This window comes from Homarus americanus, unplaced genomic scaffold (genome assembly GCF_018991925.1).
Source record: "Homarus americanus isolate GMGI-L3 unplaced genomic scaffold, GMGI_Hamer_2.0 scaffold27231, whole genome shotgun sequence".
NCBI lineage: Eukaryota > Metazoa > Arthropoda > Malacostraca > Decapoda > Nephropidae > Homarus > Homarus americanus.
In genome coordinates, this window is record NW_024718545.1 from 2162379 (window position 1) to 2187537 (window position 25159).

General features: G+C 45.8%; 1 protein-coding gene across 1 annotated transcript in view; it reads right to left on the reverse strand.

The window, feature by feature from the left end:
* The window catches only part of LOC121859720 (ras-related protein Rap-2c-like), a 110841-nt gene that overhangs the window by 78951 nt on the left and 6731 nt on the right, over window positions 1-25159 (reverse strand). The window contains exon 2 of the mRNA XM_042356659.1: window positions 1026-1647. Within this exon, the coding sequence (XP_042212593.1) occupies window positions 1026-1376 (351 nt within the window). The 5' untranslated portion in view covers window positions 1377-1647. The remainder of the gene's footprint in view (window positions 1-1025; window positions 1648-25159) is intronic.

The window sequence follows — 25159 nt, forward strand, 5'->3', positions numbered from 1 at the left end:
CAGTTCGCAACCCTTCAACCACCCAGCCATCCTCTCCTATCTTACACCTAACCCCCACCTCCTTCATAGGCAGCCAATCATTGTACAGTTATGTCCAAGGAGTCGAGAGAGAGAGAGAGAGAGAGACTACCTGCTCCACCTCATCAACGCCACTCCCCTGACAATTACACACCGCCAACCTGGGCTACGAGCGCCGCCCCCTCCACCCTCACCACATCGTCCTTCCTCAGCCACACCACCCTCAGACCACACCGTCCTTCCTCAGCCACACCACCCTCAGACCACACCATCCTTCCTCAGCCACACCGTCCTTCCTCAGCCACACCACCCTCAGACCACACCATCCTTCCTCAGCCACACACGGTTCACCCCCTCCCTCCCTAGTACTCTTATCCCCTAAACCTTGCGTCCTTAACACCACCTAAAAAGGAGTCCTAAAACTACACCAGGAATTTCTTTACCCCAAAAATTACTTCCTAAAACCATCTCAAAAATTCTTAATCTAAAATTGCCTCCCAATTCCACTTCTGTAAACTATGTACCTAAATTAACCACCAGCAAATACTTTAAACTAAAATCGTACCTAAAACCACCCCCCAACAAAAGCATTAGCTCCCTAAAATCACCCCCCCCCCAGCAAACTAGTTCCCTAAAACCGGACCCAAAACACGAACCAAAATCGTTCCCCGCTATGCAAAGCCACGCACGACCTCTCACCTTTATGAATGACGAACTTTACGAAGAAAAAGAGGAAGAGGAAGTCAGACAGGTACGGCACAGGCAGGTATCTCCACCCCGCCTCACCTGTTATCTGAGGGGAAGGGGGTGTGTGAACTATGCCGATACATTAATTAACTCTAGGTGTGTGAGATAATGTTCAGTCTATTCCTCATAACATTGGCTGGACATCAGGTATATTTCGAGAGGGGAGGGGGGGGGGAGGTAGGCACTAAGAGACGAGGGGAGGTTGACACAGTGACATAGGGATGACTCGTAGAGGGAAGGGTGACACACACAGTACCTACCTTGTTAGCGACGAGCAGTATGGGGACGCGGTCGGTATTCTTGACCCGGGTGATCTGGTCCCTCATGCCTTTAATGTCCTGGAAGGTCTGGTGATTGGTCATGGAGTACACCACCACGAAGCCCTGGCCATTACGGATGTACAAGTCCCGCATGGAGGCAAACTGCTCCGTGCCCGCCGTGTCCAGGATTTCCAACACGCACGGGGAAGTGTCCACCTCTATCTCCTTGCGGTAGAAGTCCTCGATGGTGGGGTCGTACTTCTCCATGAAGCACCCGGACACGAACTGGACCGTGAGGGCGGACTTGCCCACCCCGCCGGAACCCAGCACCACTACCTTAAACTCACGCATTGTGTTGGCCTAACATTCACACGTGTTATTCACGGAAAAAAAAACACCTTTTAAGTATTGGACGCACTAGCACAGGAGACAGGGTCCTGGGCAGCAGCAGCACCACCACCACCAACCACTCCGCCTGCTCCACCACAACCGCCGCCGCCGCCACCACCACACCACCACACACACCCACCAACACCACACTGCTGCTGGTCCTTCCCTCACGTGGTGGTCTTGTGCACCGAGCTTGTGCTGCTCATCAGCATCATTGTCTCATCCTAGACTCCTGTAAACAACAAACAAAGCATCGTTAATACACAACCTTACAAACAAGTAAACAATTAATACATGGATAACATAAACAATCACACACACTCAATGTTAACAACTACAATTAAGTTAGGAAGCAATAAACGGCCTCTACCACACTGATATATGCTGACACTAATGACTTGCACTACACTGCGCTGCACTACGCTACACTGCACTACGCTACACTGCACTACAGTACACTACGCTATCTTCATATAACAAGAGAATTACAGAAGCAAAGAAACCAAATAAGAATTATTAAGCAACTATTGCAACACCCGATTTGTGATATAACCTTTATCAACAAGATAAATAAGTCTTTGTATTACAGTACAGTTCCTTGTTGCCCAAACACTTGAGCAACAGGAGGCCTCCAGATGCCAAGTCTACCAGTAAAGCGGAAAATTAAAACCCAACTCAACTCTGTATACCATTCCATGTATCACAAAACAGTAAAATTAAAATAACAAGTAATAAGCTTTCAATTAATTATCATATCACCTCATTAATCCCAAAGAACAATATGACGACTCGGAATATTATAAATAAAAGTTTCAGTAATATAAATTTTCAAATAACTTACGTCACTTCACACACACACACATGACGTCAAGGCACCAGATCTCTTTAAAAATGATCTAGAACACTGGTTAAAAACATGTTATCACCAGATAGGAATCATATACACATACACTGCCTCAACATAATCTCTCAGGTGGAGTTAGTGGAGGAAGATTAAGAAGATTAGAATGATAAAACTTGTACCGATTAGCTAATAACTGAGATAAACTGATATAATAGGAATAAACACAGACACAGACACAAAAGCCGATAAAAGTTGGTAAGAAGGAAATAAACACAAAATAGAATCTAGGAATATTTAGTGGAAGCAATTGTGTTTGAGTATAACCCCAATAAACAAGAAACAGCTACACACAAACAACATATATGATGCACTAGTTCCATACGTAAACAAACAACAATTGCCAAGTCACTCAATCGCATAAACAAACAAAAACAGCTGATCAAGTAGGTAGTAAACATCGGTACCAACGTAATCTCATCGTAAACAAAAAATCAGCTGACAAACACACACGCAGCGAAGCAAACAACACGCTACATAATACTGATAAATTTTCTCCAGCATAAGAAAACACGTGAAAACAACTGATACAGAGTGTTACACTGTCGTCAAAATACACAACAAAGGAGGAGCGTGTTACTGAGGCAGCCGGCTGTACAGTACAATACCACAATGCAACACAAGACAACACAACATAACGCAACACAACAACACATAGGAGTTAGTAAGAGGGCGTCCATGGGGCAATAATGGGACCAACAAGCAGGTGGTGCCGCTAGAGTATTCACCACCTCACTCACTCAACGCTTTAATACAGACACGAGCCAGAGCCACACACACGAGCCAGGGCCACACACACGAGCCAGGGCCCCTCTCTCTCACACACACACGAGCCAGGGCCCCTCTCTCACACACACACGAGCCAGGGCCCCTCTCTCTCTCACACACACACATACACACACGAGCCAGGGCCCCTCTCTCACACACACACGAGCCAGGGATCTCTCTCTCTCTCTCTCACAGACCCTTGTCACCCGTTAAAACATTATAATGCAACTTTTTGAACCATGAACTAGACTCCCTGTCACCCGTCAAGACATCACTGTTAACTTAGCACCTGCATGGATGGATGTCTGTGACCCGTCAAAAAATTACACTACCACTGTCACTCAATCCGTCAAGACATTCCTGTAACTAACTTGTCACTATCTTGCCACCATCCATCACAATCCCTTAGCTTGACAACAACACATCCCTGACACACTATCCTCACTCACAACACACTTCAACACATCCTTAACTTTATATTCCTGTTATTCTCACATCTTTATTGACGTCGTTAACAATATGCCTGGCTGTGTGGCTGGCAGGATATTACACAATGTTCCACGCTGATAACCCGAGGTGTGGGGGGGTTGAGGCGTCTCCTATCACATTCCTGCGTGAGAAAGCTGCGTGATCCATGTTGACGTCTTAAGATTATCCACTCCAGCTTATTTCACCTGAAGAGTCTCCCCTCCCTCCCAGCTTATTTTACCTGAAGATTCTCCCCTCCCTCCCAGCTTATTTCACCTGAAGATTCTCCCCTCCCTCCCAGCTTATTTCACCTGAAGATTCTCCCCTCCCTCCCAGATTACTTCACCTGATGTCAGGATGGTTAATCTTTTAAGTGAAACACGAGAGAGAGAGAGAGATCGCCAGGTAATCCCAATGAGGAACATATAAACACACAAATAAACTCGAGTAGGACTTGTGTCGAGGAGGAAGAGGGGAGGAGGAGGTAACATATCCCACGAGGTATCGGTGTCTCAAGACTGATAGAACGGCACACTCCTTAACACCGTATTCAAGTGTATATTAGTAAGACACTAGGTACAGCTTGTGTTGACCACGTACAGCTTGTGACGTTAGAGGAGTTATAAAACGTGTGTGTGTGTGTGTGTGTGTGTGTGTTTTGTTTTATCTATGGCAACATCCCTAACGTAACTCTCACATCACTCACCCGCCGCCACATCCATAACACTACTCTCACATCACTGTCACCCGCCGCCACATCCCTAACGTAACTCTCACATCACTGTCACCCGTTGCCACATCCCTAACGTAACTCTCACATCACTGTCACCCGCCGCCACATCCATAACACTACTCTCACATCACTGTCACCCGCCGCCACATCCCTAACGTAACTCTCACATCACTGTCACCCGTCAACACCTCCCTAACACTAACACACAACCTTCCTACGACAGCTTTGAAATGCAACAAAAAGGCGCGTTAAACTTGGCTGACCAAATACACAACGCGCGATTAACCAGAGCCATTCATCACGACGTCCCACCCCTCTCGCTCTCTCTCTCCCTCTTCAAAAAACACTTGGCCCATTCCACCTCCTGAACGATTTACTGTGTAATTACCTTGTTCGCCTCCTCGGATCTTCTGTTTAGTTCACTCGCCGAGAAAATTCGTGTGTGTGTGTGTGTGTGTGTGTGTGTGAGAGAGAGAGAGCCTTGTACAGCCGTCAGTATTATAGTGCTAAATGTGTTGTGGGAAGAAACAGACGGAGGGAATAAGGAGGGAGGGAGGGGAGAAGGAAGTGAGGGAGGAAGGCAGAAGGAGGAAGAGGACTGGAGGGAGCAGCAGCTGGGGTGGGTGAGTGGGGATCAGGGAGGAGCCAGGGGCGGGGTAGGGAGCGGGGAGGGACCAGGGGCGGAGCTGTGACTAATCAACACTCATATTTCACCCACTCTAACCACCGCCATGATCAAACTATCTCGGGGGTGTGTGAGAGCCGCGTTAGACTCACCACAACCCACTCACTGCCTCATAATAATTCCAGTCTGGGGGACCATAAAGACGTGGTATGACTGGGGGCGCCTACGATGACCAGTACCACTCCTATCAACAGTGGTGGCGGCCATGTGGTGATGGTGGTGGCCATGTGGTGGTGGAGGTTGTGGTGATGGTGGTGGCCATGTGGTGGTGGATGTAATGTGGTTGAGTTTGAGCAGGTCATGGTGGTGGAGCCAACACCAGACTAACCGGCGTAAAACTCGACAAAGACGTCCCTCCTACACACACAGCTGGTGTCTCTGCCGCCCCTACACACCTCAACAAAGGCTTCCACTTTCACTGGGGCGGGCGGAGAATCTCTTACGTTGCCCGTGTGAGTAAAACCAGTCTCGGTAAGGCCACACAAGTACGAGCTGATCCAGTAATTAATGCCACTTACCAATCAACAATACCAAAGACAGCTGTAGCTCATCCAGGTCACTAGAACTACCACCTGGTAACGCCTTCCTACCCTGTATGGATACTCGTTAAACAACCAAGTTACTTTGTACTTGATAACAGTTCTTAATGTATAACAATACCTGTCCAACACACCTGTCTCTTATTCCCGACCAGGGAGGAAGACTGCACCAACATACGGTATTCAACTGCACGTCTACAGTGTGAATTTCCCATACAGATGGGGCAGACGATCGTCTCGGCTAGAGGTCTTCTTGCCCCAATAAATGATGCAAGTGTGTCAAACAACCATCTGCCTGGCACAGTCTACTGCCTCAACACACACACACACCAGGAGCGCCAGAACAGCCACCAAACCGGGATGTAAGTGAGCGTGACCATGTCAGCTGCTGCCGTTAGGATGCAAGGTCACACTGCCAGGGTAATGCCACGCCCCCTACACCAGTGCAGCCCACAGTGGAGTCAACACTACTCCCTCGCCCTAGGAAGGAGGAAGACTGTTGAATAATCTCCTGAAGGCTGTCCACAATAGATGAGGAAATGTTGGTTCCCCAGCTGCCCTGCCGGGTGACTGGACACTCCCTGCATGACGCCACAACACGAGGAACTCTTAGTCATGCCGTCCGCCGCACACAACCAGAATGTCATGTGAAGGAGGAGAGGCATTCATGATTCACTCCCCCAGCAGCTGTCACCCACTCTTGTCACCCAGTTCACCTTACAATGAGAGGATAACCGACACCTCTAACCTAAACAAAAACATCCATACAACTCGCACGTTCCTTTCACCACCACCCTCTCTGCGCCCCGGGGCCATGAGGAACACGGTAAGCAATGCACACACTCAAGTGACGAGGCTACAAGCTGACCCACCGGGACTGTGGTAGAGTAACTATCAAGGTCACATTCAGTTGGTGAGCTGGACGAGTGGTGGCCACGCTGTCATGAACATTTAGATGGTGGTAGTGGCTGCTGTTGTCGTCATGGTTATAGACGCTATGGATGGTGGGTGGTAGTAGTGGTGGTGACGAGTGACAGATGGTGTGGTGAGGACCGCCAATGTGGTAGGTAGCAGAAAAACACATTTAATAATACCGTATCAGACCACAAGTGCTCCACTCACTGCGAACCTTCAGGGAAATTACAGTCACTCGAGGTTAAACTCTTGGGAGGTCAGTGTGACAACCTCTCTTAACACTTACAACAGGGACTATGGACGGTGAAACCCTTACCAAGCCACGCCCACGTCTTGAGATGAACCAATTACAACGTGAACCTACAATGACCTGTAATGACGTCACCCATGATATGTGTTATGATTGGCTGGGAGCGCCCATTTTAAGATTGACGTGTTGTATAATCTATGAGTCATCGTCCACTGTGTGTATCGGTACCATAATGATGATTGTCGATAATTTACAAGTAGGTTAAGTACAAACAGAGCTTTCCCTGACTTCCCTCATCATTAATAACATCATTTTGGGTGACGATTGTGATTGTGGTAGGCGGTAGTGACTGTCATTGTGGTAGGTGTGGTGACTATCATTGTGGTAGTTGAGGTGATGGTAGTGGTGAGTCAATGTGGTAAGTAATGGTAGTGGTGGGTTGTCATTGTGGTAGGTAAGTGATGGTGGTAAGTAGGTGATGATGGTGATTGTGGTAAGTGGTAGGTAGTGATGGTAAAGGATCAGATGACCCCCTGGTTGTCTCGAGGAGTCTTGGGTGTCACCTCTTTGTTTACCTTGCACACGCCGCCACCACTCACCTCCTGCCCACATTACCACAACTGTTTACAATGGAGATTTCTGCACCTCCCCCACTCAGTCAGCCAGTCATACACATACCACCAGTCAGTCACACACATAATACCATCAGTCAGTCGCATGAATAATAACAACAGCCAGTCAGTCAGTCAGTCACACGAACAAAAACAAGTCAAACACACGTACATAACAACAACATTAAGTAAGTCAGTCAAACGTACAGTCAGTCAGTCAACCACACGTCCAAAAACAACAGTCAGACACACGTACAGTACCACCAGTCACCCTCTAGGAATATACGACCCTAGTGTGCTCGTTCGTCTCGTGAGTAAGTGGATGATAACGCCACAATGGATAGCAGCGTCACATTAACCAATTGGAGCTATACCACAGAGGCAAAGTTCCGTTCTCGGTTAAGGATATCACAACATTATCCCAGTACACCTTTAACCACTTCGTATGGGAGAGGATAACGTTATGATATCGACACAATAGAAATGGGCTATGGGAGAATACCTAACCTAACCAAGAATGTAACCCAAACTCTCTCACTTAACCAAATTCAACCTGTCATTAATCTAAACTAAAACTTGCACTGCTTATACTATTACTACTACTACTACTACTATAACTACTACTTCTACTACTAATAATAATCCCCACAGTAACACAGAGCGCCATAGTTTGCGTAGTTACCATTCGAAATCTCAATACATATCCTGTGCTATCGTGAACAACTACATACAGTGCTCCTTCATATTCCACTTCCCGACTCTATCTGTGAGCGAGAGAGCGAGTTAAGATAAATCAACGAGTGTCCATGATAAGGTTGAGGAAGCAGGTTACCAAGAGGCCAGCAACACCACTTTTAGACGATGGGTGTGTTGTTATGAGAGAGAGAGAGAGAGAGAGAGAGAGAGAGAGAGAGAGAGAGAGAGAGATGTCCTACATGCTACCCTGCATCAACAAGTGGTCAGGAAGTAGGAAAACACACACACACACGGAAAGTTCAGTGGGAAGGCAGTGAGATGAGGCAATAATCAGCCACAAGGTGAGTCAGGTGCATCAGTGAAGAGCCTATAACGTATATCGGTGAGTGTCTCTGTGTCTGTCAGCGGAATTTCCAACCATACTGAAACATGATCCCGAGTGATAAGATTTCACCCATAAGCTTCCTGAACTGATGATAAAACAGGAGAAATATTCCATTATGTCTCTTTACTGTATTTGGGGAGGAGGGAGGGAGAGGAGTCGATTAACTTCAGAATGGACACCGCGACTCTGTTGTCTCGGTAGGGTTGAGAAATACTTGGTCCGTTGTGTTATATTATGTCAACACAATTTCGTATAAATTTTTTTTTGAACGACTGTATCTTCACTCAGAGACTTTCCCATTGTCTAACTCTCCTCTCCTCTCCTTTCCTTTCCTCTCTTCTCTCTCTCACCCGGATCCCCGATTTTACCTGCCCCTGGTGACAGCCTCAGTATCAGATTTGTCAAATGCACCAACATGACACAAAACCTGAGTCAGGTAGCGCCAAACAAAACCTCTCCCGCGAGACCAACAGCGCCACACGAGCATTGCCTGCCAGGGCTGCTGTGTGTGTACGTGTGGGGGGATGTGTGTGTGTGTGTGTTGAAGGGAAAGTGTGTGTGTGTTTGAAGGGAAAGTGTGTGTGTGTGTGAAAGTGTGGAGGGGTGTGTGTGTGTGAAAGTGTGGAGGGATGTGTGTGTGTGTGTGTGTGAATCCAGGAAAAAGGTCACAAGAAAAAAGTTACAGATAAAAACGCACGGAAAAAACCCTAACTTAACCTAACCTACGTGCAATGCCATCATATATATATTGTGTTGTCAATGTGTACAAATCATGTGACTTTTTTCCCGTGGACTTTATTTCCGTCCACCGTGCGTGTGTGTGTGTGTGTGGTGTAGGATGTGATGCAAGCTGTATATCCCTGGCTGTAGTAATAATATAAAGGTCGTTCTGGAGCCAGCTGGGCCACTACGACGCCGCCACCCTGTTACCCCACACTCCTATCCTCCTGTTTCACCTCACCTCAGACTCATTACAACACCTCACCTCAGACTCATTACAACACCTCACCTCACACTCATTACAACACGTCACCTCACTCACTTCAGCATATGACTGCCTTGCTTTACTTTATAATCTACAACACCTCACCTGGCCTCACTCATTAAAACACAATCCTACCTCTCTATACCACAACACAACCAACCCTTGGACGAGAAACAACAACAATAATCACAACAACAATTAAATAACCCAAACAACAAAACAATAACAATGAAATATAATTCTAACAAACACAACAAATAATCTTGATGAAACGCAATTGCAATACAAAAAAAAAGGCCAGACAATTAATAATGGTGAACATAATAATAAAATAAATAAAAACGAGGAAAGGATGAACAATACCTCACTAATTGGGTCACCGAGAAATAAACGACTCAAAACACACACACACACACACACACGGCAGGATTACAGTACGCACACGGCAGGATTACAGTACGCACACGGCTTTGTCGACTCGTCACAGGGGGGTATGGGAGGGGGAGGAAGGTTTAAAGAGGGAGGGGAGAGGGGGGGGGGGGGGGGATTTCAGAGAGAGTAGGGAGGGTGTTTAAAGAAAGGGTAGAGAGAAGGGGGTTTAAAAGGGTTGGGGAAAAGGAGGAGAGGAAGGGGGTTTACATAAAGGTTAATGGTGAAGGGAAGTTTAAACAAGGGGTAGAGGAGGGAGTAAGGGAGAGAGGGAGAGAGTAAGGGAGGGAGAGAAAAAGAGAGGGAGGGAGGTTAAGAGAACAGACCAAACACGTTACTATACACTGAGGCATAAAGTACACTTAAGTGACATACTATACAGGTAACACAACTAAACCCACTTAATTACTCATACCTGGCAGATTAGATAGATACCTGACTGACTGACCGAAGCACTAAGGTTAGGCTTTGTAGGGCGACACACTCAAAAGCCGAGTCAGGAGGTGGTTCTACAAACTTGAGTGGTGGTATACCTGGTGTCATAAACCCGGTATGAAGTCTGGACAGTGTCATAAACCCGGTATTAAGTCTGGACAGTGCCATAAACCCGGTATGAAGTCTGGACAGTGCCATAAACCCGGTATGAAGTCTGGACAGTGCCATAAACCCGGTATGAAGTCTGGACAGTGCCATAAACCCGGTATGAAGTCTGGACAGTGCCATAAACCCGGTATGAAGTCTGGACAGTGCCATAAACCCGGTATGAAGTCTGGAAAGTGCCACAAACCCACTGGTATGGTTGGATGGCACCATAAATCCAGTGATATTAGGTGACCGGTGCCGTACAACCAGGAGAACACAGTACTGGTAAGATGCCATAAACCGAGTGTTAGAATCGACGACCACCACCACAATAAACCCAGCAGGTGAGCACGGTGCCATAAAACCAGTGAACGATGTAAATTAAGTGCCATAAACCATCCGGAAAGGTGCGAATTTCTGATGCCACCACAAACCTAATGTGACCGTGTGTCGTTAACTTGGCGGAATGTGTAAATAGTGCCATAAAGTTAATGGTAAATATGGTGGTTGTGTCCAGAGAGCCACAAGTATAGGGGGTCAACCGTACATGAGGGGACGGGGGGGGGGGTGAATAATCCTATCAAACAAAAACAATGTCCAGAGAGCCACAAGTATAGGGGGTCAACCGTACATGAGGGGACGGGGGGGGGGGTGAATAATCCTATCAAACAAAAACAATGTCATTTCAATAAACAAACAGTGCAATAGGCCTAACGATGCAAAGAGGATGATATGTAAACTTGACGGCAGGTTGGCCTATATAAGTGCCAGAAACCATTAAATAGGCCTTGGCATGACACTACAAAAAAAAAATCAATATAAATTAAACCATACACTTAACGACAGGTATAGGACACGTAAGTTATTCAGTGCCTTAAATCCAACGAAGGTAAAGATTTCCTGCGCCACCTCCACGACCACAGCGGATACGATAAACGCCACACCACCACCCAGACAGAGGCGTGTGTATATACTGAGGAGTGGTGTGTTATACGGTGTGGCCAGCAGACTGAAGGTGTGGTAATGAGGGCGTGCTCCAGGATTTACCCACTCCTCTAGGGGGATCACCGACACGTTATATGAACAAACACCCTGAATCACCCCGCGCCGGACGACTACTGAAGCTTTGTAGTCACTATGCGACCCCCCTCCCCCCACCCCCATCAAAGTTACTCCCCCCACCCCCATCAAAGTTACTAACATCTATGAAATTTCTGTCAGATTATCTAAGTCTCTTTAAACTGATATCACTTCCAAGAATATGATATCTGGCTGAAGGTGGAATGACTAACCACCTTTCCTCCTCCCCATGACACAGACACATGTTATCTTAATCCTCTCGTCACTAAAACGTGTTTGTAATAGTCTGAGTCAACGCTACATGGACCTCGGCCTGACGACACCTGGAAATAAACAGAGATAACATTTGTTCTCTAAAGGTTTCACGTTTTATTTATTTTTCCTCCCAGCAAAGTGTCCTGCTGACGTGAGGAAGTGACATACATACACGTCAACGCCTACCTACACAGTACCTCATGTCACACACAGTCACCACTAACCCAGTGCTCTTCCCCTATTTGGTATAATGACGTCAAGAAATCCAGGTTGCACAAGTCGAGCTTCACTTTCTCAGTTCTGTACGAGACACCGGGAAGCAATTACTAGATAAAGAAATTCTCGCGCGGAGTGGAGTTGATCAAAGCCTCCTGCTCCCTCCCTCCTTCCTTCAATACAGGAGTGCAGGCGGTGATGATGGGAGAGATAAGGCAAGTTACCTGAGGGCTGGTGAATAACAAGCTCTTGGCGGCCAGGTGTGTGTGTGTGTGTGTGTGTGTCTCGACTCCCTCACCGTACACAACACCTGCATCGCTCACCTTCACAGCCACACAGTTAATCAATGACTTCCCTAGTACTCTTTTCTTCTCATTTCTCTGTTCACTCACCACATTTCCCACTGGTTCCATAACATAAATAGTTTACCCTATATACTTTATAAACTCTGGCTCCCACGACAAGAGGTAAGGAATAGGATGGTGTATCAGCCCCTTTCCCCCCACCCCCAACCACCTCAGCCCCCAAGATACGACAACGCTCCTCAGACAGACACCAGCCGCGACTTGATCAATATATCGGGTCCAAAGTCCATAGTAACTCTTGGCATTACCCCCCCACCCCCCGCCCGGACCTTTTACAGTAGGGAACTCAAAACTTAAGGTCAGAGAAATCGGTGTACACTAAGTGAGGACGGGTGGGAGGCAGCCAACACCCAATAACCTCCACTCTTACCTTAATTACTTACACGCGGGCGGCCGGGAGGGATTCAGCAGCCTAAGTCCCAAGGTTGAAGTAAAACCCGGATATATAGCCTCAAGTATACAACATAACGTGGATGATGGGACCCCTAGATATGACCCAAGTTGACAAGGGTGTAGTCATAGGTTAATCACAGGTACGAGGAAGGAAACTATTACCTACATGACACATCAAGTAGGTTCTAGGTATTTCCAGACTCTGCACACACACACACACACACGCACACACACACGGCATATAAAGCAAAATTAATGGACGGACAACACCCCTTAAATTAAAAAAAATATATAAATCTTGCGAAAGCGAAAACAAAAAGAATGGGAGACTTGTATTCTACCTCAATATACTCGGTCTGGCTACAAGGATTGAGGCACAAAGTTCACAGCGAGACCTGCATATTATCTGGTCATTCTGGGACCATATACCGGCACTTCGAGAACAATTTGTTGAGAGAGAGAGAGAGAGAGAGAGAGAGAGAGAGAGAGAGAGAGAGAGAGAGAGAGAGAGAGAGAGAGAGAGAGAGACTGGAGGGCGACAATGGTCCTTGGGGAGGGAAGGGTACAGGAGCCTGAGGCCAGGGTGTTTACAGCCTGGGTAACTCACTAGTTTGTTGACATCTCGCGCGCCTCACACTCTCACACAGACCCCCCCCCCTCATACCACCACCTACTTAATTACGTCTTCGGGGTCACCTGGAAACAATAGCAGCACTGACTTCTAAAACCGAACCACAGCAACGTGGAGCCGAATGTAATGGTATTTTCATTGGATCACCTGAAAAATCTCTACGTCAGTTTATTTCACCTAAAGATTAACCACCCTAACACTAACTGGGCGAAAATGAAGTTAGGCTAGATTAAGTTAGGTAAGGTTATTAAAGTTAGGTTAGCTAAATCCAATTGCCCCTACAAGACAGACAGCCAGCCACAGAAGAGGTTATAAATCAAGTCAGATACAGTCCCAACAGGAAGGATAGACAGCCAGCCACAGAAGAGGTTATAAATCAAGTCAGATATAGTCCCAACAACAAAAACAGACCACCCTCTCCCTCCACGAACCAGCAGGCAGCCATGTATACGGTAGTGGGCACGCGAGGAGGTCTAACACCCGCCTAGACTGACACCATACAAATATACACACCACACCCCTCCCCCCCCTTTTGGCAGTCAACTCTTGCCTCGTGGCCCACCAGCTGTAATGCCCTTCCTCCCCTGTTGTTCTTCTTCACTTATACTGGCTCTTGCTTCTCCATAGTCTAAGCTTGCCCAAGGGCCACCCAGGCGTGAATTTGTTTATGGTGTAGAAGCTGTCGCCAACACAACAACCGGTGACATCCTAAGTTAACGAGCTGCACGACTCAAGTGTCAAGGAATAGTCCGAGAAGACCGGACAACTCGCAAACTGCACTGGCTAACCATTACCCCGGAATACGACCCGCAAATCGATTAACATCCAGGTCCCCAAATACTGCTGGGTAGACAGAGGCAAATGACGTAAAGAAACTTGCCCATAGTTTCACCCTGCACGGGGAGTGAACCCGGGTCCGCTCGCTTGGGAGGCGAGCATGATGACCATTACACCACAGGTCGCCACCACCAACCACCTGCAATACATACTTACCAGCACCTCAACAAGAGATCATTCTACCCTCTCACTTACCACGACCACAACATTCTACCACTACCTCAACATCAGCACAACATTCAACCACGAACTCAACGCCACCACAACATTCTACCACGAGTTCAACGCCACCACAACACTCTACCACGAACTCAACGCCACCACAACATTCTACCACGAGTTCAACGCCACCACAACATTCTACCACGAGTTCAACGCCACCACAACATTCTACCACGAGTTCAACGCCACCACAACATTCTACCACGCGTTCAACGCCACCACAACACTCTACCACGAGTTCAACGCCACCACAACACTCTACCACGAACTCAACGCCACCACAACATTCTACCACGAGTTCAACGCCACCACAACATTCTACCACGAGTTCAACGCCACCACAACATTCTACCACGAGTTCAACGCCACCACAACATTCTACCACGCGTTCAACGCCACCACAACACTCTACCACGAGTTCAACGCCACCACAACACTCTACCACGAACTCAACGCCACCACAACACTCTACCACGAGTTCAACGCCACCACAACACTCTACCACGAACTCAACGCCACCACAACATTCTACCACGAGTTCAACGCCACCACAACATTCTACTACTGCTCCAACGCCACCATAACTTTCTCCCACGATCTCAACGCCACCATACACCCCGACATTCTACCCAGAGTCCACGAAACCTCAACGCCACTCACAGTCTCGTTCACCTGCCACTTATTAATTAAACGCCTCGATCAAGTTATTTATGTACAGATGTTTACCTGTTGGGGGAGACCATGGGACCACAATTGAGGCGGTAGCTCTTCTTCTAGGACCCGGTTCGTATGAGGGGTCCCAAACCCTGCAGGGTCTCCATACTACAGGGCCCCCAATCCTACATGGCCACAATCGCAATGGGCTCTAATGGCCTTGGTTGGGGCCTACTAGGACAAGGGCCCCATGTGACCTGTAACCTTTCGTACCGTACAATAGACCACGGCAGATGACCTGTTCTCAGAATCACTCTCTTACCTCCGGTGTGTGTGTGTGTGTGTGTGTGTGTGTGTGTGTGTGTGTGTGTGTGTGTGTGTGTGTGTGTGTGTGTGTGTATGTATGTATGTGTGTGTGTATGTATGTATGTGTGTATAACGTAAAAAATTGCAAATAACAAGAGGAGAGGGAGGAAAAGGAGGAGGGAGAGAGGAAAAAGAGGGTGGGGAGAGGAGAGGAAGAGGAGAAAACGTTTAAAAACGTTGAAGAGAATGAGAAATTGTAGTGGAGGAGGAGGAGGAAAAGTGGGATTAAAGGGGAGAGGGGGAAAGAAGATCAACAATAGGCAAGCCAGGGAAAAAATAGCATTCGGTGGAGAGAGAGAGAGAGAGAGAGAGAGATAAGGGTTGGGTGTAAACAAGGCCGACCCGCTACAGTTTCCTTCATTCTATGTTCGTGTGTGTGTGTGTGTGTGTGTGTGTTTGCTTGTTTTGAAGGGGCTGCTGAGGAAAAGTGAGAGGTAGAAGGGGGCAGAGAGAAAGAGAGAGAGAGTTAGAAGGTGTGTAGATAAAAAAGAGATACAGAGGAGAGAGAGAGAGGTGGGTAAGAAAAGACGGCGAGGGAGAGATCACAAAGAAAACGGAAAAGAGAGACTACCGTATTGTACCCAACGAGAGAGACAGAGAGAGAGAGAGAGAGAGAGACCACGAACAGAGCGAACAAAGAGGGTGGAGGGGGGGGGGGTAAAAAGAGAGCGCGAGAGAAAGAGAGAGGGAGGGGAGGGGAAAGAGAGAGTGGATAGGTACAGGGAAACAACACACCCATTGTGACGTCTCCAACATTTGAGGTAATTTTCCCCCTCGGGTCTACACACACACACACACACAACTGTATTGCAAATTAATTCGCTTTCGTCATGCATGTGGCAGAGGGACAGCTGAAAATGGTCACTCGGGCGTCCGCACAATCATCATTTCATCCCCAGTCCATCCGCGGGGGAAATTACCTCCCACATGTCATTAACTCGACACACCAGGCGGTGACGGACGACGGGACGAGCCTCATATGTAAGACTGGGCAGATTGTATTAAGGCGTCGAGGTAAATCAAGTCTAATTAAAAGACGAAAAAAAAAGTTATCCACAAAAAGCTAAATATCCTCACTAATTAAACTGGGTAGTGAGTGTGGCAGAAGGAACACCATTCACACACGTAAGGTTATCACGCCTTAAACACCACACGAAGCCAGCCGACCAAAGCCTCTGGTTCTCCCCCACCGGAAACACGATATCACCAACCTACAAAGATAATAGCCGTCCTGACATCACATTCTTCACGCTTTACCGCTATTATCTCAGCGGGGCAGGAGGCCAGCCGTACCAGCTGCAGTGTGTGGCGCGGACGAGAACCTCAACCAGCCGCCCCCCCCCCCAACGTCACTCACCTTTCTAACATACCGGATCACCACAACCAAAATACGATGATGATGATGCCTTTGTTCACTTTATCATTGCTGACATATGACAAGTGGGAAGCCCATCAGGTTAAGAACAATAAAATTTTGCTCTCATCCGGTATGCCATCACGAGACCCCTCCCTCCTGGTCTAGGCTTTGTGTTATTGGGTGACGACGCTGTTGCTTGACGTCACTCTCTCTTCACGAAACAATTAGAAGTGTTTGACTCATGACTGAAGTGAGCTTTGTGTGGCCTCTGCGGTCACAAGGCTAGACCACACTACCCCATTACCCGCTCACAACACAACAGGTTTTTTTAAGGTAGTCTTCAAGCAGGCTTAAACTACAGGCCATAAACAACTACTACAGCGGCTCACACACAACCTTCACTAGTGTACACTGTTACTGCCTCACCCTGCACACGTTGCTGTGATGGAGTACAAACGCACTACCGTACCACTTCAGCTTCAACCTGTTGAATGTACACTACACTCTGCTTCCTTCAAATGTTTCTGTTAGCGTATCACCTTTCACGGACACATGGTTTCAACTCTCTCTCTCTCTCTGTTTAATGACCAATTGTTGCTGTCGTATTGGCCCTAACGTAGCTGTTCTATCACCAAACACCTCTCTTCCTTTTAGATGTCTGCTCTCCGCGGCTCCCCAAGAATCACCACAACATACCGCACCTACAGAAGTTTCCGTTATGTCCAGTGAGCCGGTACTTGGGTGCTCTTAATGACGGCCAGAGAACTTTTAAGTCACCGTGTAGGTAATCGACAGCATGAAAACCAACAACCTTGATCTAGATCTTCAAAGTGGTGTGAGGTGAATAGTCCTTCTAGATGATGACGTAGGAATGCACCTGATATATCTAGATTAAACACAATAATAACATCCGAATTACAATGAAACACTTCTGTAGGTGTCAAGCTGGCCACATTATCAACAGCTTATTTCACCTGATGATTAAACACCCTAATTCGACTTGGAGGGGAGGGGGGTGTTACGATGGAAAAGCTTAGAGTTGGGGGGGGGTTCACTAGTTTCAGAATACATGACCATGATTTTGACAGCTGTGGGGGACGGGGGTGGTGGCATCCGTGGTAGTGTACTCGCCTTAGTGCTGGTGAACTGAACTAACCCTACACCCTCTCCCCTTCACACACATCCCTCTAACACACCCATGATTTATATTCTTGGTCATCTTTGTTCTCCTGTGTGACCTGAGACACACCAAATTCTCACAATATTAAGCCGTACACTATATAACTTCCACAACGCACGCCTATCAACCCCGGCCTCAGCTGACGTGTAGATATATGACCACACTAAGTACGGTACCAAGTCTACATACAATTTTACGAATCCAGGAAAAAAGTCAAGAAAAAAAGTCACTGATAAAAAAGAACGGAAAAAACCTAACCTAACCCAACCTACGTGCAATGCCATCATATAAATATATTGTGTTGTCAATGTGTACAAGCCATGTGACTTTTTTTCCTGTGGACTTTATTTCCGTCCACCAATTTGACACCCCTAACCTCTTAAATGCCTGTTGCTGTTTCAGGAGTATACCGTATAGTCTTAGTGAGCATATGGTATACTACATGTAAACCTATACGATGCGGTACACTTTTACAGGGGTTACAATATACCACAGATAAACCATAGCGTGCATGGTTATGGCTATACGCGACACCAATAACCACATACACACGAGCAAAAAATATATTATAGGTATACCGCATATTTACCATGAAGCCGAGTGGAGTTCTCATCGCCAGTCGTAAGTCAGAACTCTCAGGGGAAAATGAGACATCCTGTGGTAGCTCCCAATATGAGACATCCTGTGGTAGCTCCCAATATGTGACGTCCTGTGGTAGCTCCCAATATGTGACGTCCTGTGGTAGCTCCCAATATGAGACATCTTGTGGTAGCTCCCAATATGTGACGTCCTGTGGTAGCTCCCAATATGTGACGTCCTGTGGTAGCTCCCAATATGAGACATCCTGTGGTAGCTCCCAATATGAGACATCCTGTGGTAGCTCCCAATATGTGACATCCTGTGGTAGCTCCCAATATGTGACATCCTGTGGTAGCTCCCAATATGTGACATCATGTGGTAGCTCCCAATATGAGACATCTTGTGGTAGCTCCCAATATGTGACGTCCTGTGGTAGCTCCCAATATGAGACATCTTGTGGTAGCTCCCAATATGTGACATCCTGTGGTAGCTCCCAATATGTGACATCCTCCCAATATGTGACATCCTGTGGTAGCTCCCAATATGAGACATCTTGTGGTAGCTCCCAATATGTGACATCCTGTGGTAGCTCCCAATATGTGACGTCCTGTGGTAGCTCCCAATATGAGACATCTTGTGGTAGCTCCCAATATGTGACATCCTGTGGTAGCTCCCAATATGAGACATCCTGTGGTAGCTCCCAATATGTGACATCCTGTGGTAGCTCCCAATATGTGACATCCTGTGGTAGCTCCCAATATGTGACATCCTGTGGTAGCTCCCAATACCACGTCGCGTGCTGTCCCTCCCTCTACCTACCCTACTGTTAAGACCTTAGCTAGAGCGACATGACCCATCCACGCTGAATCTCGTTCACTCACTCAGACATTGCGTGAGTTCACAGGTATAATTTGAGAACCAAAAGCTTTTCACTCCCATACAAGACTACCAAAAGTACCTTGTGTGTGTGTGTGTGTGTGTGTGTGTGTACTAGTGCATCCTGAGCTTCCCTAGATGACAGTAGCACCACCATCGAGGGGCCACTAGCCAACCGTAAAAATACAGAGTCAGCCTCCCCCAGCCACCAGATTACGGCAGTGCCCACCCTCTCTCACACACACACACACCATTACCATGCTGGACCACCACGATGATTCCACCGGCCCATCACACACCCTCGCCATTACCTAGATTGAACTTGAGGGTACACGCCCCCTTCCCCCCCCTTGCACAACTAACAATGTCGCAGAACGCTTTGTAGTGATGATATACTAAGCTTATCTGTTCCCTGTTACTCATTAGGGTGTGTTTTGAGAGAGAGAGAGAGAGAGAGAGAGAGAGAGAGAGAGAGAGAGACTAATAGTTGAACTGGGCGACAAAACCAAGATTATAAACATTCCCTCTCAAGATCAAAATTGGATAACTACACAAACTCACGGTCAAAACTGGTTTGGTACATGTCCTCCCTCCCGCACCCAACTCCTCTCCCACTGTCAAAATATGGAAAAGCAGTACAGGTATATATCCCATCCTCCCCTCCCAAGGCCAAACCTTGCATGTAACACGTAGCTCGCGGTCAATGTCAAGAATAAGAGGATCGTCTGACAGTCTAACTCAAGTGAAACGGGAGAATTCTAGAGGGGACACACACACACACACACACACACACACACACACACACAGGATTACCTTATCAGAAATACGTGTACACCTGCCTGTACTATTTTACAGGAAATAAAACCAGTCAATCAAAATCAGACGAGAAAGAAAACTCGGTAAAATGGCGGGCTGGGTTAGTCATTCTGGCACGGACATGGCGGTACACAACTTCCATATCAGAGACGCCGTGTTTTTTTATTATTATTATTATTTTTTTTACCCTCCGCGGAGTGTATACGTGTGTAGTCGTGAGTATATTGGAGCGCTTTTGCCCATGCGGTGGTCTTGCGATAGTACTTCCAATACACGATATCAAGCCAAGGTGTGTTCTTCTTTTACACTGCCGACTCCTCCCTACCTCCCCATTTTCAGCTTCCGTTACTGAAAAACTTAAGATTATTTCCTTATCAATTTATAAAAGTTAGGGATGTGTGAATATTTTTTTTTCTATGCTCCCGAGGCCTCAGGGAGTTCTAGAGACTGCGCATATAATTGAAATTCGACCACTTCCAGCACATCACAGCTACCTCATGTGCCTCCTTGTGATAACGATACGAATCAACTGAATTTTGCTAAGAACCTCATAAACCATCACCTCTCGGCCGCCCTCTGAGGTACTCGTGACGTCCCTTTAGTGAGTGGGACATATTGTAATGGGACCACCACCCAGCAAACTATTTAAACTTCGCGCCCAGTTCAAGTAGGCTCTGACCTAACCACCGAGACCCCGTCCAAATAAGCCTCAACCTAACCTAAACCTTGGAAATGGGGCCCAGTCTTAATCACCGGGATTGGAGCCCTGCGGTAATGGACCTTAAATCTCAATGGCTGGCGCCCTATATGACCTGCAGCCCTTTATCACAGAGCTGCTGCCTGCGATGTAAACATGTTTAAAAGGTCAACACAGCAGGTTATCATCCTAGCTCTGCGTTATCTCCAGACTGGTTTACATTTTACGACCATAAACAATTTGACGGAGATCCTGGCGCGCACACACACACACACACACACACACACACACACATCTCATACCTGTGTTTCAGATTCGCCCATACATGTCAGGGTGGGGGAGGAGACTGACATAGTTAATTAATACAACACTAAAAATTACGAATCATTTCAATAAAAAGAATTGTTTGATTCTTTCATTTTAACTCCCAAAGAATCAATATGAAACCAAAGAACTTCAGTCATTAAAAAAAAATAATAATAATGATTCCAATACAAGAACAAAGACCAATAAAATCCACAAAACCTTTAGTATGTGACCTTTTATAAATGCCCATCATACAAACACAGCAGCGAGTGTTATACTATACTGACCACGGAGACAAAGGTTACCCACACACCTAAGACTCCTTCATGTGTCTGAGTGTTAAGTTATAAAAATTGTTTCAGAATGTATAAAGTTAAGTTTGAATAAAGTCTTCAGAGGCAGTAAGTTATTTGAATAACTTCATTAAATTATAAAAAAGTCGATATACCCGGCTGATGTCCCCTAAAACGAGCAGCTGTTTGTATTACCTAACCTGACCTGACCTATGATTAACAACCCAGTAACGAGATGAAATACAGGTCTCGAACAAAGCCGAAAAACATATAGCTACTCTATCGGGCAGCATAAAATTAATTACCAAAATGTCACCAGGATATTAGATATTCCTAAATAAATACGAGTGACGCATGATGACACCTAGGGCTCCAGATCCACGTTTGAAGCCAGTAAATCGAAGCACTGTTTGGTATCATCCGGATCATCCCTTAACACCGATGGAAATATCTTTTACAAAAATACCCGAACTTCTACAGTACCAGTATCTGTACACCGTATAATGCAGGGTACAGTATAGCCTATATACAGGAGTCGTTTTTAACCACATTAAACGTAATTATGAAGAACGATAATCACCACACAAAGTGCCCTGGAACTTACACAATTACTACAAAATACTGTACACCAACCCAAATACACAAACGTCAACACCAGAGACAGCTGATCTTAAATATACACACCATACTTGTACAGGACAGGTAAATGTATGGAGCAATTTATATATTGGAATCGTATGTACATGTACAGTATACTGTATATAAAGGAAACTAGAAATCCTCGTATGCTTCAGTGCTCCAAAACAATGGACTGTCATCTGTTTCCCTTCGTAAACGCCGGGCAGTATGGTGTACCCATGATAGTGGCGGTAATGGCACACACAATAATTATCGGGGCTCTAGTAGCACCACTTCACATGGGGGGTTGAGGAAAAAGCAATTTCCCCCGGAACGGAAGTGCAGATGGGTGGGTGAAGGGGATACGCTGACCATCACCAGCCCGGTATCCATGATTATAAATTACCGTTAATGATACTAACTAGAAGAGTTATACGTCCGTCCACCCCTATAGTGCCTAGTCCCGGCTACACACTGGCACATGATAGGCTTGTTTAATTAGTCACCAATTTTAAGTCTTACATTACAAATCCCAAGATCACTGGAGAGGTAAGGCAGGTGATAAGAGTACAGTACACACCAAGTACCTTACAACAAATTATGTTTACAACTCAGGCGATTCTAGGTCGACAGTACAGTACCAATGAATCTTACGCTCATTGGTTAAAATTTAAAAAAAAATATTCCTCAACGCAACACACACACAAGTTAATCGAGTAAACTTCCACCTCAGTGCAAATTAGAAGCAGACGAGCAGTAACAACCCACCACACGGCAACTGTCACACGCTGCCACATATCAGTACTTACTGTAACAGGAGGGGAGGGGAGAGTATACATGCACAAAGTGAGTAACAGATGACTGACTTGACATGATTCAAGGGATAATACGAGCATGAGGGATGGTTAATATTATGGACGCTAAAATGAGGAAGCCTTGACACAATAATTGGTGGTTTAGGGGTGGTAGCCAAACTCCTGAAGGGTGTTACGAGAGACAAATGACACCACAGATAAGAAAGATAATGATGCACGAATTAGTTGTGTTGGGACATGTTGTAAGTCGAAGATGAATGGAGTAACACAAGAGGATTCACATATGAGCTAATAAGGTGATCAGTGACCAAGTGGATACAGCAATTGCACCTAATGTTCACTCAGCTGTGAATGGTTAGGCAACTTTACATTTGGAGAAGTGAAAGAGGTCAAGTGCAGTGCCACAAATACTGCAAGTGTGTACCGAAAAAAGGCCCCTTACAGGCTCATCTCCAGTCGCATGAAAAGATCCTTTTAGACCAAGTACTGTATAGAGAATGGAACAAAATAAAGAGCAGTTTACAGTTTCTTTATTTGGCTCACCAATGAACAGGCAGGGTGTGTCATTTACGACTTCTGAAACTTAGGGAATCTGGGAATGGCACAGAATGGCTTTGGTTTCCTTGTGAAATCTTTTCCAATGATGCATTACACCTGGGCAAGATAAATAGTGTGATGTGCAGCCACATATGTGAAAACCTCTGCTCATTATACAGTATTTGGAAGATGAAAGTGAACTGTGTATAAGTACAGTACAGTATGATCAAATCTGGATTAAAATGGGAATGGAGTGAAAAGACATTCAAATGACAAAGTACTGTACCACACACACACTATGAAGGGAGTTTAAAAGTTCTAGAAGTGATAATATAAACATTACTATTACTGTAGTGAGCCCAGCAAGAGAAATATGAGCATGTACTGTATTACCTCCACCAACAACATCTTGATAAGGTAATGTACCAAATACGATTACAACTTTTAAAATAATATACTGTACTGTAGATACCAAATAAAATATACCGTACAGTTCAAATTAACAGCATTCTCTATGGTAAAACACTCTTACATCTTTATATCACTAGCTACCGAACAAGAAACTCGCAAACATGAGGAGCTAGAAAACATCCAAGGGAGTTACGAACTCAAGTCTTCTTATATGTCTGAGACCCCGCACTGTTGCAAAGAGTCTCTGAGCTCCTGTATCTCATTTGCGTTAAGTACAGTTTCAAACAAGTGTCCACATAAACTTTTGTCTGAGACTGTACATAAGTTAGTTACTGCTTCCTTACCAGTAACTCCATTAAACAATACATTGCCTAGGGGAGCCTAAAAGTACTCAATTTAAACTTATTGGAACACAGGCACGAGTTTACATCATGGCAGGGTATGTATACTACAGTACACTAACACATACTGTATACTGTACGGTACACAAAATTTTCAAAGATTTAGCCCCTAATCTCCAAACAGACACTATACTGTACAACTTGCTCATGGGAAAACAGACAACACCAGGGGCTGAAGGCTACTCTGTGGGTTATAAATTTATGAACACTTGTATGAAAGTGTAAGGACCTCGAACTTTTCTAGAAATTGAGTATATTCCAAGCCACAACAGCTAGCTTTATCAGGTTCTCAACTGAAAGACTTAGTTGTAGACAATATTCAGGAGAGGAATATGTTCCTCAAATCACCTGAGGGGTAAACATCACTAATCCTACCATACCTGCAAACTTGGGGTCACAGAGGGAGCCAGTGGCCTTTACTACCACAATCCTAAACCCTGTACAGGTACCACCACCCAACTCACGACCTCATAATGCTGGTACAGTATGTCTATCCAACAAGAGAAGACTATCTATGATGGGCTAGTGAACCAGGCCACTGTGTAATTGTCATTCCCACTCTATACAATCTTAACTATGTAACTGTGATATAGACAGAAATATGTGAAATGCATATAAAGGTACGGTACTGGGAAACATAGGAAATGGCTCTTCAATTAACAACCTTATTGACCAAAAAAGTTAGACAAATTCCATGAAGTCTAATACTCTACTATACTGTACAGTACATACTGTATAGAGACCAGTGCTACCAATTAAAAAAAACACAAATTAAAGTTTTATTAAAAATAAAAAATGCTCGACTTTTGAGAAGACTTTAATCACTTCTCGCTATGTCAATGAATACATATGAGAGATTATATAGCTTTGCATACCATTATAAATATACAGT